Below are 13,990 nucleotides of genomic sequence, written 5' to 3'. Positions count from 1 at the left end.
GAGGCCCTTCCTCAGGCTGCATGCAGAACAGATGCAGGAGGGAGGGAGATGGTGCTTCTCCAAAAAACAATCGGTAAGTAACCAAGTGTTGATAAACAGAACAGGTACTACTTAGTAAATGTGGAAGGGAGATCTGCCAGAGATGTCATTAATGTTTGCAGCTGCTGTTTTTGTTTTCTTTTATTTAAAAAATTTTATTTATTTATTTATTTATTTATTTATTTATTTATTTATTTATTTATTTAAAGAAATGTTTTAACCCCCCCTCTCCGCACCCCTTGTACACCTTCCCCTTTCTCCCTCCCCCATCACCTCTGGTAACTACTAGTCCATTGTCCATGTCCATGAGTCTCTGTTTGTTTGTCCTGTTCGTTTGTTGCTTTTAGATTTATATCTCACATATAAGTGATATCATGTTCCCATAAACTCCTGTGGTAAACAGAGCATTTTTGCATATAAGGTCAAAGCACGGTCAGCAACTCCTTTAGGGCAAAATACACTTCTATGTGTGTAAATTACTTGAGCAACGTGACACCTTTAGTGCCTCATAATGGCTCCCGACACAAACTTAAGTGAGGTCCCAAAAAACATCCAATTACATCTGGGAAGGAGTAACTATCCCTAAGTATACTAATCCCTAAGTATAAATTTAATTCATCAAGTTTTTTTCCAGTGACAATACTCCAGAGCTTTTCTAGACAGAATCACTTGGTGGCAGATAGTATTTTCCAAAGATAGCCACAATAATCACTTCCATTCAAAATGTTTTATTTTTTTCCAAAGTGACCTTGACCATCTTCCGATTGAGTGGTAGGATCTTTGAACCCCCCACCCCTCCCCCAACTTGGATGGATCTTCTGTACTTGAATCTAAGAATGAGTGTACCAGATTCCAGGATGCCTCCATACTCTTCTCCTTCATAATTTTCCTTCTGCTTAGCTTTTCCTGTTTCTTCCCTCTCTCAGCCTCAGGCAGAGACACTCATCCTGAGCTGAGCTGCTTTTCTTAAAGTTGTTCAAGAACTTCCTGATGGCTGGGGACATTTAATATCTTTTGTCCTGGCCACTGTGCTAGATAGTGAGGAGAGACTTTCACCAGCCACCCCCTGCCCTCACCTGACCCAATCCTGCAGGAAGCATGATGGCAAGCAGAGATGGTGAAGCTGTCTGTTAAAAAGGTGTTACCTATAAAATGGCACTCATCCTAAACAGGGGGTATTAACCATCTCTTCATCGTCTATAACTGCAAATTACCTTTGAGTGCCATGAGCTCAAATAACCTGAAAGTCTTTCGGACCAGAAAGAGAAATCCTTGTCCCTCAACTTTCACCTTTACCTGTTTCTAACCCTTTTCTTATGATAATGCCTTGGTTATCAGGAAGCATCAGGGTCTCAAACTAGGACTGGGGCTGAAGCTGGAGCTGGGGTTAGGGCTGACAGTGGGTAATTCAGAGAGTCACAATTAGTTTAAAGGTCTAAAATATTTTAGAGCCTGGAACTCAGGCTAGAGGCAATCACTTGGTGCTAGTTGGTTAATACTTGTATTGAACAACCAAAGTGACTCCATCTTAGGTATAAGACTCCATCTTAAGCACAGGCCAGTTCCCCGAAAAACTGCAGTTAGCAAGACGATCACCCTACCCTAGACTCAGCCAATCAGAGTAACTATGGAAAGTAACTCTCCAAATTCCCCGCCTTGTTCCTTGGCGCCATCACCCAGCCAATCCTGCTAAGAGACAAGCTCGTTGTACCAATCCTGTAATGCCAAGACATCGCTCCCCATGCTTACGATTTTTCCCTTCAAATACCCCTGAAGCCCCATGTTCGGGACCGCCTCCTACTCTGGTGTGTGGACTGCAGTCTGGACTCGAGTCTGAAATAAACTCCCTCTTGCTCTTGCATCGGTGTCGGCTTCTTGGTGGTTCGTGGAGATACGAGTCGGGGCATAACAGTATTAGTCTGCTAGGGCTACAATAACAAGATACCACAGATTGGTGGCTTAAACAACAGAGATTTATTTTCTCACAGTTCTGGAGGCTAGAAGTTCAAGATCGAGTGTCAGCAGGTTTGGTTTCCCCTGAAGCCTCTCTTCTTGGCTTACATGTGGCTTCCTTTTCTCTATGTTTTTCCATGGCCATTTCACCCTGTGTGCAGGCATCCCTTGTGTCTCTCTTTCTTCTTATAAGGACATCAAGCATATTGGATTAGGGCCCCATCTCAATGACCTCATTTAACCTTTATTATCTCTTTAAAAATCCTATCTCCAAAAAGTTACATTCTGAGATATTGGGGGGATAGGTCTTCAACATATGAATTTTGAGGGGACAAATTCAGTTCATAACAATACTTCATAAACAGTGGTAGAGAGTGAATGCCCTGGATAATCACTGTCCTTGTGGGTCCTGGAGCATGTCCAGTATGCTTTAGGGAACATTCTCATAGGCCTATCTTGCCCAGAGCAGAGCCAGGACATGCAGTGAGGGGAGAGGGGAGGGAATGGGTGCAGAAGATCATGCTGGTGTTTTCTGTCCTTCCAGTGAGTTGGTTGCCCAGGCTGCTCCTGGGAAGCAAGATGCGAGTCTCATGGGAGGTACGAGGACCATGATCATTTCCAGGCACCAGCTATGTCCCAGACCATCATGTGCCTAGGCAGTGGGGTTCCTCATGGTCCAAGCATCGGTTTTTCTCTTCCCTTATGGCAGACACTATACCAGGGTGTTCTCTGTCTCTGTAGCCATTTCATCAGCACGGACATCCTTCTTTTTTTTCCCTGTGAAGGAGATCAGAAAGAAGGTTACTCCTCTAATGTCTGGAATCTTAGCATCCTTGGCCTGGCCCAAGGCCTCTGAATCCTAATTGTCCTGGCCCAAGATCATTTCAGGAAAAAAAATCCCACATTTTCCCCCTAGTTTTCCAAGACCCTGGAAAAGGAGACACTTCAAGAACAGAATCTTCCTCATGTCTAGACTTCCTCTGCTACTGTGCCATACATTTAGCTGTAGAAGGTATAGAAAGTTAGAGCTGGGATGGACCCAATTAAATGACTGGCAGGAAGCCATGCGTCAGAGCCAGGGCCTGTCTCTGGACTTCCTTTGTGAAGTCTGTTCTCTATCCCAGATAGTTGGGTTCTTTCTGTCCCTTCTCAGAGACCAAAGCCACTCTTTAATGAGCCTTGAAAACATTAGGCTCAGATTGAAAAGTCAGTCACATAGGACCACATAGTGCATTATCCAAAATAGATAGTATACAGATAGAAAGTAGATTAGTGGCTACCTAGCATTAGAGGGGAATTGATTAGGGAGTGATGGCTAAGGGGTTTGGGGGTTTCTTTTGGGAGGTAATGAAAATGTTTTAAAATTGATTGTGGTAATGGATGGGTAACTCTATGAATACAATAAAAGTCCCTGAATTGAACATTTTAAATGTATGAATTGTATAGTATGTGAATTTTATTTCAATAATGCTGTTAAAGATGCTCTTTTCCTGGCTTCTACTTTCTTATCATGAATCCTGGGGACTGTCTGGGGCAACAGGGCTGCTGGATGGGGTGTGATATTCTCTGCTCTCCCTGTTCCCTCAGGGAAAAAATATACAGGAGCCAGTCATCTACCCCAGCTCCATGCTGAGTAGCTGGGCCTAGACTCTTGCCTTCTAAGAAAACCCACCCATATAAGGTCACATGCTTCCTTTTCCTTGCTGACCCACTCTCTTTGCCCTGGTGTCAGCAAGCCTAGACATCCTGGGATAAACATGACCATGAAGTCAGGGTATTTCTTTCAGGGACAGGGAATCATGGGGGCAGAGGTAGGGCTGATGGATGTAGTGTTCAGAACCTGGCTGTACTCTGAGTTTTTGAGAAGAAGGCCCTAACAGCTCCTGGCCAGAGAGGCATTTTGCTCAGGGGGCATTTCCTGGGTAAGAAGGGGTTGGCATTCAACTAGGCTTTCAATCAGCAAACCTTTATTGATACCAGCTATGTTCCAGGAACCACCATTAGGTGCCCAGTGATGTGGCCCAGCCTTTTCCTTTCAAGGGCTGAGAATTCAGTGAGAGAGGAAGTGCAGTGAGTGTTATGTGTGGGATAAGCAATGAATATTAGAAGTAGGACACTAATGCAACTTGTGCTTGGAGCAGAAGGTCAGAAAGGCTCCTGGAGCAGGCACACCTTGAAGATTGTATAGAAGATAACAAAGTAAAGGAGTTGGGTGGTAAATCATGGGAAATGTGTTCAGCAGGAAGAACGAAATATGCAAAGAAATAAAGATATATGTAAGAGAATGATCCATTTGAAGAATTGCAAGAGAAACTCCAAATAGTTCAGTCTCATTAGAGGCCAGAATATAAGACAAATAGGGCCAAGATGTAAGGAGAGCAGACTATCTGAAGACAAATGGGAGGAAGTCCAAACTCTGCCCTCCTCTCCAGTAGATCCAGCTCCTCCACCCATCTTCAGTACCTGCAGGACTCCCACCTGCACAGAGGCCCCAGTGCCAGGCAGAGAGGAGACCAGCCAGAATCAGGAGCAGTGAGACAGGTACCACCACCAGAAGCACATCTTTGTAAGAGGCCTTCCCTGGGACAGGACAAAGAGAGGCAGGGTCAGAGGTGAACCTGATGCTTCACTATCTGACGTTGACCCCTGACCCTTGACGTACCTGCTTCATGATGGCAGCTCTCCCATGGAGTGACTGTAGTCAAGTCCCAACTGACAGGGTTGGAGACAATGCAGGAATAGGCCACGCCCTGGTCTCCTGGTCCCAGTGAAAGCCTCAGCACCTGCCCATCCGTGAAGAGGCCATGTGGCTCGATACCAAAGTCAACAGTTCCCTCCCGTCGCCAGCTATAGGTTATGTCACTGATGTTGGGGACCCAACAGGACAGGAGTGCCTGGCAGGTCTTGGGGTGCTGAGCATCCCTTGATAGAGCGATGAACACTTGTACCATGGGCCTGGGTACTGCATCTGGGCAAGAACAGTAGAGCAGGTATGGGTTACAGGGCTGCTGGGCAGGGCCCACAGCTCTGGCTCTGGGATCTATGCACAATTAAATGTCACCTCTGACTAGGCTGCTCTTGCTCCAAAACTCTATCTCGCTTCCCATTGCTCACAGGAAATAAGCTAAATTCCTTAGTCTGGTATTCACAATCCTTGATGTCAACCTCTCTAGCTGTTCTTCCTGCTGGTCCTCCCTACCTATCCTAATTAATTTCCAGTTCTCTCAAACATGTCATGATCTTCCATGCTTTTATATGGCTCAACTATGCACATATACCTTTGACTTCTCATCCTCCTAGAGAACTCCTGGGCTCAGCCTGGACACATTGCTTGCCATCCTGATTGTGAAGTTTTCCCTGATATCTCAGGTATGGTTCTCAGCTCTCCAAGCACTCTGTCTGTTCCTTGTCATAGTACTTTATAGTCAGAAAGACAATGAGCTTTTCTTAAGTCTAGCAAGAAAACATACACATTCCCAAACTTTTGAAGCTTAGATTTGGTGAGGAAGACAGATATTGACAGATAATTATGAATAATTAAAAAAATAATTACAATGGTGCAAAATGCTGTGAAGGAGGTGACCAGGGTATAGAGGTTATGTCTTGTTATCACATAACCTTCACTCTCTAGGTGCTCAGCTACCTGGACCATTGAACAAATTGGTGTCCTGATGTCTGGGCCATGGCTCCTCTTTCCTATATAGGTTGATGAATAAATCCTGAGTTTCAGTGGCAATGGGGACCAGTGGGAGAACATTCTGGTGACAACAAGAGGGCTCAGTGTCTGACGGCATTCCAAAGTCAAGCAGAGTAAAACCTCATTAACGCGAATTTGACCTGCTGGGATTTGTGATGTGAAAAAAAAAATAAGAAGACTTTCTGGGCACATTAATAATATAAACAAAGATTATAGGGGGGAATGTTTACACTACTTAAGAGGACAAGCTGCTTCCAAACACTGATGGATGGATGTAGTAGAAACACCCATTGACATTTCTAGTACCTGGTTTGCTAAATCAAATCCTTCTTATCTATTGTCAAAGCAGAGCTCCTAAGGATGGCTGTCTGGCAGCTTTATGCAATTAGTTGTAATCACGCTATGTTTTTGGAAGCAATAAAACAGCAATTTCCTTAAAATCTGTAATTCAGATGCAGAGAACAAGGCATTTTAGAGCTCAGTGGCGTGGGTGCTGCATGTATTATCACATTTAATGTCCTCATTTTACATGTATGGTAGCTGAAACTAAAAAAAAAGGAGAGGCTGCAGTACTGCCTGTATGATTATACAGGTTATTCACTACACGAGGCATTGTCTAAGGTGATAACAGGTGAGGGTGGAGGTTCTGAAATTCAACCAGCACTCTACTTGCAAAGCTGTACAGCTGGTTCATGTATGTGTGCATCCAGAAGGAAGCTCATGTAATTGCACATCAGCACCCTGCTTGGCACATCCAAGGACAGCCAGTTAACTAATTGTCTCTGGAGGAGTCTCTCTCCTTCCAATTTGCTACTGTCCTTCTCTCGCTCACGGTTTTACTCTTCCTAGCTGTCACCCCTACTCTCCATTCTTAAATTTGGATTTTTTTCCTCCTTTCTATCAAATTTCTGAGGTTTTACTGAAATAGTGCTTCAGAGTCACTTGCACATCTTTTCCAAGCCATTAGGTAGATAATGAGAGTTAGACGGCCATTTTTTTTCATAGCTAGCAGAAATACAGTGGAGGTGCTGGAGGTGGAGGTGGAGGTAGAGGAGATGAAGGTGGTGGTGGAGATGGTGGAGGTGATGGTAGAGGTTATGGCAGTGGGGGTAGATGTGGTGGTAGTAAAGGTGGAGGTGGTTGTTATGGAGGTAAAATTGTTAGAAAGAAAGGCTTTTTCAGTCCCCACTGAACACAGCCCCCCCTCAGCTGAGGTGCTGAATGCAGCCAGTCAGACCTTCTGCTCCCGGCAAATCCGCGTGGAGCAGAAGGTCTGACTGGCTGAGCCAGGCCAACCCATAGAAACATAAGAAATAAAAATAGTTGTTTTTAGCCAGTAAGTTTTGGGATGGTTTGTTTTGCAACAATGAATGAATGAAAGAACCCATGAATGTCATATAGTAAAAATCTCTAAATACATCTAAAAAAAGTTCTTTTAAGAAACATCAAATAAAAAATCTATACTTTAAACTACAGTGGAATTGTAATTTAATTTTTAATAAAAATATTGTCATAGTTTAATTGGCAATATTTTTTCCTTTTTAGTAGTACATAAAATAATGGTACATCATTATCAGATATCTTCAAGCCAATAAAGAATAGGCCAGCTTCTGTCCTATATGCTTTTCCAAGCACCACTGTATTTCACAATTATGGGCATCTATGTGGTAATATCATTATGCCCACTTTACAAAAGAGAAGGCAAATGTCAGGGAGCTAAGCATTGTGTCCAAGGCCATTGAGCCAAGAAAAGAACAAGTTGGAGCTCAGACAAGGACTGCAAGGGTAGAGCTGGGCTGCTCCTGGAAAGAGCTCAACTGAAAGAACCTGAGGAGTTTTCTTAAGTATGGCTGCAGGGGAGCAGCTGGTCTCTGATACAGCCATGAAGTCAGAGGCCTGAGGTTTCTGGAACCAAGTCTTCCAGCTCCCGGGCCTCAGGATGCCTTTCTAGGGCTTTGTGCGGGAAGGCGGGGCAGAGAGCCAGTGTCAGACACACTTACCATACACCTTGAGCTGCAGGATCTGGGTCCAGGCCCGACCTCCCGTGTCCACCAGCAACACAGAGAAGTTGCCGCTGTCTCCAGACTCCAGTGGCCGGAGCTCCAGGCTCAGGTTGCTGTGCAGCAGGGTTCGACCCAGGAAACGGGAGTGGTACAGAGTCTCCAGGGAGCCCCGGAAATATGTGGCCAGGAGCTCCTCTAATGGCCAGAGAGATCTCCAGATGGCCTCTCGGACTTGGAAGCTGGGGGGATGCTCTGCCACTAGTAGTACGGAGCCCCCTACTTGTCCCTGCACTTGGGCACCAATATCCTCAATGGGAAGTAGTGCTGCAAGAACAGAGCATGGTCACTCTGCCTGTCCCAAGCTCCTTGTTTCTCTCCTGTACACAGCTGAGTTACCATGAAGCAAATTAGGGCCCCTGTTCCCACACTCCCTCCACTCAAGTTGAGGGTACATACACAGTAGCAGGGGCTGGGAAGAAAGATAATTTGGTACCTGTGCTCATGGAGCTCACATAAAAAGCCAGAATCTTAAGCAAGCAATTAAAATATACTAAGTACCATGTAAAAGGGGTGCCTGGGAGAACATGACCTCAACTGGCTTTGATAGGCTTAGAGAAGAAATGGTTAAGCTAAGGCCCAAAGGAGGAATGGGATCAGCCAGGCCAAGCAGAGGGCTGCCTGAAGCGGGATGGGAAGTGTTACAGGCACAGGGAATAGTGCATATAAAGGCCTGGAGGATGAGAGAGCATGATCCATGGAGAACTGAAAGTAGATATCTGCAGGGGGAGTAAGAAATTGCATTGCAAAATAGTATTGGGAAAAATGGAAAGCCACCTGTAAAAGAGTGAAACTAGACTATTGTCTATCACCACACACCAAAATTAACTCAAAGTGGATTAAAGATCTGAATATAAGACCTGAAACAATAAAATGCATAGAAGAAAACATAGGAACTAAACTCAAGGATCTTGCACTTAAAGAGGATTTTATGAATTTGACCTCAAAGGCAAAGGAAGTAAAGGCTAAAATAAATAAATGGGACTACATCAAACTAAAAAGCTTCTGCTCAGCAAAAAAACAAAAACAAAAACAAAAACAAACAAACAAACAAACACAAACCAAAAAAAAACAAAAACACATCAACAAGGTAAAGAGACAACCATCTGAATGGGAAAATATATTTGCAAGCAATGCCTTTGATAAGGGTTAATATCCAAAATATACAAAGAACTCATATGACTCTATAACAACAAAAAAACAAATGATCCATTCAAAAAATGGGCAGAGGACCTGAACAGACACTTCTCCCTAGAGAACATACAAATGGCCTACAAACATATGAAAAGATGCTCATCATTGCTAGTTATTAGGGAAATGCAAATAAAAACCACAATGAGATACCATCTCACACCTGTTGGAATAGCTATAACAACAGGATAAGTAATAACAAATGCTGGAGAGGATGTGGAGAAAAAGGAACCCTCATACACTACTGGTGGGACTGCAAATAGGTACAACCACTATGAAAACAGTATAAAGATTCCTCAAAAAACTAAGAATTGATCTACCATATGATCCAGCAATCCCTCTACTGGGTATTTACCCCAAAGACTTGAAAACCCATATCTGAAAATATATTTGCACAGCGATGTTCATAGCAGCATTATTCACGGTGGGCAGGACATGGAAGCAACCGAAGTGTCCTACAATAGATGATTGGCTAAACAAGCTGTGGTACTTAAATGGATGGTTACTCAGCCAGCCACCAGTGACTCCAGCCCCTTGTTTGCCTCACTGCCCTCCCCAGCCCAAATCATCTTAGGCCTGACTGGAGATGGCTTCAGGGTAAATGCAGAGAGGAGATATAACAGAGAGAGGAAAGAGCACTGCATGTCAGTCAAGACTCCTAGGTTTTATCCTGCCTTGCTCTGCCTAGAATAAGCTAAATGACCTTCAGCATTCACCCACCCTCTCTGGACTTGTGATGTCCCATCTGTAAAACAAGGACATTCACCATTCAGTTGCACTCATCTCATTTACCAATAAGAACTTCTTGGAAAAATTATTTTTACCTCCCGTGTTTAAGAATTTGAAAGATTTGTGAACCAGATTCCTTTTTTTTTTTTTTGAAGGACTGACTTTACATATTTAGAAGTGTCAAAATCTGCAGTCTTTAGAGCCCTCAAGAATGGGGACAAAGTTATCTCAAAGTTCCTGTGAGTCTGATGTATACAAAGTTGCCTTCTCTTTGCCACACCCCATGACTCCTATCCCCTGGCTTTGAAGTGCTGACCTACGTCACACTGAGCACTTGTTCACCAAGGAAGGGAAGTCAGGTACCAGACAGGATGGAGGGATTGCCCAGTGCTGAAGAGATCTGACAGGTCGGCATCCTATCACACCATTATCTCCACCCCACGTCCACAAGTACTACATTTAATTTGCTCTCTCCTCTCATCTCCACTCAGTATCTACCTCCCCTGAGACTTCAGGAAGGGCCTCAGCTTTTCCACAGGCTGCTAGAAAAAGTCTTCACTGTAAAAGCCCTGCATTGCCCTGCCCTCCTCTTCTCTCCCAGATTGCATTTAGAATTCCCTTACCATTATCACAACCATCTCTTTCCAAACCACTGGTACCGCCGGCTTCAATTTTAACTGTCCTAGGCCGCCAAATAGCTTGAGTCTCATGGATATGGATGCTCCCAATACTGCTGCCTCCTTCTACCCAGGACCCTGAATCTCTTTGCCTCTACCTAGCTTTCAAGGTTGTCCCCAAATTGCTTGAGTCTTTCCTACCTCTCCTCAACTGCTTGGGATGGGGGTTGGGGGTGGGGTTCTGCCAAAATGCTTGATGAGGAGTAGCTGGTGGGGGGTGGGGGGGTGGGTTGGCTCTCTGAGGACAGGCTACTCCCCTGTCCCACTTACCTTCCCAGAGAAGCAGACTCCACAGGTACCATGCGGCCATCCTTCTCCAGAGAGGCAGTCTAACTCTCTCAACAACCCAAATTCAGAACATTCCTGGTCAAGCAAATGTACGGAAGGAGCTGTGGTCCTTCTGGAAAGTCCCATGTCCTGAAGGAGGAATCTTGACTCAGAACAAGATGCCCCGAAAGTGAAAATATCCAGAGTAAAGTGGAAGTTGGCTGCAAGCCTCGCTGGGCTTTTTCAGGAACTGTTTCTTGTAAGTCAGCCTCTTTCACAGTGCCTTTGGTTGGCCATGCAATTGCAAGCAACAAGCGCCCCCACACAAGCCCACATCCTCCCTTTTGACTCTCGCCAGGCCTCCCACCCTGCCCCAAACTGTCTGCCTTCCTGGGTGCAGCCACAGAGAGCCCTCTAATCTGCCATTCCCATGGTCATTTCTCCTCTGTTTAAAAATCCTTCCTGGCCTCCTACTGCCCTCAGGCTAAAGATTAAACTCTTGGTTTAGCAGACAGCTCTCCTAAGTCCCACTTCAGCCTGCTTCTCCAGGCTGGTCTCTCATGTCCATTTTGGTCTGCAGCCATACCAAGCCAGAACCATCTCCTCTCACAACTACCAATTTCACACTTGTAGGCATTGCACTTGTTCCTCCACCAGGCATGATGGTCCATTTATCCTTTCAGACTTGGCAGGGCTGTGCAGCCAGCCAGGATCCCCGCAGAGTGAGGAACTTCCTCTTAGTGCATTTTCTTCTAAGTTTTCTGTCTCCACAGGCTGTTGGCTGGCAAGGTCTGCTATTCATTTCTGCACTCCTCTTGGTGCTGGGCACATCACAGATGTCTAATCAACATTTATTAAATGAGCGCATGAATTCTAGACATACTTACATACTTTGCTCCCTGGAAGCCCTACGACTCTCCTTTGAGAGGATCATGTTATTGCCCTGTGAGAGATGGGGAATTTGAAAACCAGTGTGAGGATAGCAGCTCTCAGAGGTCTTGAGCTTTAAGAGTGTGGTCCATTTTGCCACAGTCACCCTTGCTCACCCTGTTTCTCTTCACACTTTGAGTAACTTGGTTTGTTAAGTCAGGGAGAAGATGAAGAAAATTCCCGTGTGTCCCTAGTGTAGCTTGCAGTGTCTAGTCCTTCACAGTTTCTGACCTGTCTTCAAACCGGGTGTTCTGCTCTGGACCCAGCTGGGAACCAGGCAGACACAGTGGGGTGAGCAGAAGGGTTCTGCAATGGGGATCCTGCCCTCCAGGGACCTACAACCACATTGTGGAAACAAGATCTGCCGGAGAAGTTAAAGCCAATGGTAGGAAGGCACAGCTCTGTGCCTATGGCAGCACAGGCTGTCCATGCTGCCGAAGGGCATGGGGAAGAGCTCTCTGGAGAGGTGGGCAGGAAACGCTTCCTTAAGATGGCATTTGAACTGCACTTTGAAATGGGCAATATTTGATTAAGCTAATAAAATGGTTGGGGGTCGGCTCTGAGTATGAGAGGAGAGCTGTGTGTGTGTGAGGTGTGGCAGTGGGAAGTCCCAAGTGGGCTCCAAGGATGATGAAGGACCACGGGGAAGAATCCTCCAGGACTGAAGTGTGCGAGAACGCAGAGGGAGGTTGGGAGTCAGATCCCAGGGGCATCAAATATTAGGTTAAATATTAGGATTTTATTCTGAAAACCAGTGGTTCTCGGCCTTATGGAATACTTAGAGTCTCAGGGATTCTGGTTCAGTGGGGCTGGGAGGGAGCTCAGGAGTTAGTAGTTTAACATGCTCTCCACTCCAGCTGATTCTGAAGCTGGTGGGGCTGAGGGAAGGCTCTGAGCAGCCTGCTTGAAGGGTGGGGACTAGTGCCCATTTTGAGCGGAGGCTACTTGGCTGGTGGGAGGACAGCATGCAGAGTAGGTTGGGTAAGAAAGAAGAGGCAGGGAAGCCTGGGAGCAGCTATTGTGATGTTCCTGACTGAAAGGAGGGAACTCTCTAGAGAGAATGGGGAAGAGAAGGAGTTCTGACAGTAGCTGCCTGGCTCTGGGGCAGAGAGGCCAAGGGAGGGCAATCATTATAACTCCATTGCCAATTCTGTCACTCATGTGTCAGATATTTATTGAGCATCTACTTATGAACCAGGTGCTGGTGACACACAGATGAAAGGCATAGCCCCTGCCCTCAAGGAATTTGCAGTTTTGATGAGAAGACAATATGTAACCCAGTAATTACATCAGTGTGGCAAGTGTGGCACATGTAGGGCTGGTGCATAGTTAGCACTCGAAAAACATTAACCATTCCTACCAAATGTCCAGAGAGAAGTTAGGAGGGGAGTGCCAGATAGATGCAAGTAAGGCATGTAGCAGTGTGAGCAGCCCCTGCTCTCACTTTCTCCTGCCAGTTGGGGACTCTGTGAGGCAAGGATTAGGCCTCCTTTATTTCTGCCCCCTTATGTCGCCAAGGGCAGGCTTTCCCTGTGGTGGTGCCCTCCAAGTATATGTCAAAGGGGACTGAGTGAGTCTGAAGTGTTAGGTCCGGAACTGGGTGGCCATGGGAATGCTGGAAATAAGGATGCTGCATTTCCTGGGGGAGACAGTGGGCAGTCACACTTCTTGTAGAATTGGTACTCAGAGTGGTCCGTGGAAGCAGGAAATGGGTTGCAATCTTCCTTGCCCTTTTCCTTGAGAGGAATTTCAAGGAAGTTGAGGAAACGAAAGGAGGTGGTCAGGAAGAAATGGAAAATATCCCATCTCCCCAAAGGGAAACTCTTGAGGGTGTGTGATTACTGGAGAAATGAACAGAGGATGGTGCAGGAAGGGTTAAGTCTGCAGAGCCAGGTTCCCTCTCATTGCTAAACACTAATTCAGACCCTAGTAATTACCCCCATAGGGGGAGGTGGGGTTGCGCTGGAGTAAATTAGGTGGTGAGTTCAAAGGGGCCCCACCTGCATTCCTTAATTAAGAGAGCAGCTGGCAGCTGGGCTGCTTCCCAGCCTTCCTGGGGCCCTTCTGAAAGCCCAGGCAGGCACAGTAACTCCATCCTTTAGCCCACTTTCCCTGCAGTTTAGGGGTGGGGAGCAGGTGTTAACTGGCCAAAGAGCCACCTGAACGCACATTAACCCCAGCGCTGCTTGGTGCAGAGATTCAGGGCCAGGTGAAATTTGGCTGGGGCTGAAAGGTACACCAGGCAGATACCCTATCCCTGCCCATTCACACTTGTCCCTGCTCCTTGGATTGACCTGAGGGCAGAATTGGGCCACACTTCTCCCAGGGGGAAAAGTGGAGAAGGGACAAAAAGATAGGGTGTTTGAGGAGAGAAGGGAGCCAGGCAGGGAAGGAGGGAGAGGCAGAGCCCCAGACAGAAAAGAAGGGCACTCATCAGGCTTTTTAGG

General features: G+C 45.9%; 1 protein-coding gene across 4 annotated transcripts; it reads right to left on the bottom strand.

Annotated features, from left to right (window-relative positions):
* Window positions 1-1,810: 1,810 nt before the first annotated feature.
* SLAMF8 (SLAM family member 8) lies at window positions 1,811-10,825 on the bottom strand. 4 transcript variants are annotated; one of them, XM_016139154.2, is made up of 5 exons: window positions 10,617-10,823; window positions 7,690-8,016; window positions 4,655-4,960; window positions 4,456-4,572; window positions 1,813-2,769 (listed from the first exon to the last, which is right to left on the bottom strand). In XM_016139154.2, exons 1-5 carry the CDS (start codon window positions 10,654-10,656, stop codon window positions 2,705-2,707), a joined length of 855 nt encoding a protein of 284 aa, XP_015994640.1. In that variant the 5' UTR covers window positions 10,657-10,823; the 3' UTR covers window positions 1,813-2,704. The 4 variants fall into 4 exon arrangements, with proteins under 4 accessions (XP_015994646.1, XP_036091186.1, XP_015994640.1 ...); XM_016139155.2 differs by having other exon boundaries at window positions 1,815-2,769; window positions 4,471-4,572; XM_016139160.2 differs by lacking the exon at window positions 4,456-4,572 and having other exon boundaries at window positions 1,811-2,769; window positions 10,617-10,825.
* Between the last annotated feature and the right edge of the window lie 3,165 nt (window positions 10,826-13,990).

The sequence above is a fragment of the Rousettus aegyptiacus genome, unplaced genomic scaffold (genome assembly GCF_014176215.1).
Source record: "Rousettus aegyptiacus isolate mRouAeg1 unplaced genomic scaffold, mRouAeg1.p scaffold_m13_p_17, whole genome shotgun sequence".
Taxonomy (NCBI): domain Eukaryota; kingdom Metazoa; phylum Chordata; class Mammalia; order Chiroptera; family Pteropodidae; genus Rousettus; species Rousettus aegyptiacus.
Note: the sequence above shows the minus strand (reverse complement) of the source record. Positions and strands in the feature narration are given on the sequence as shown.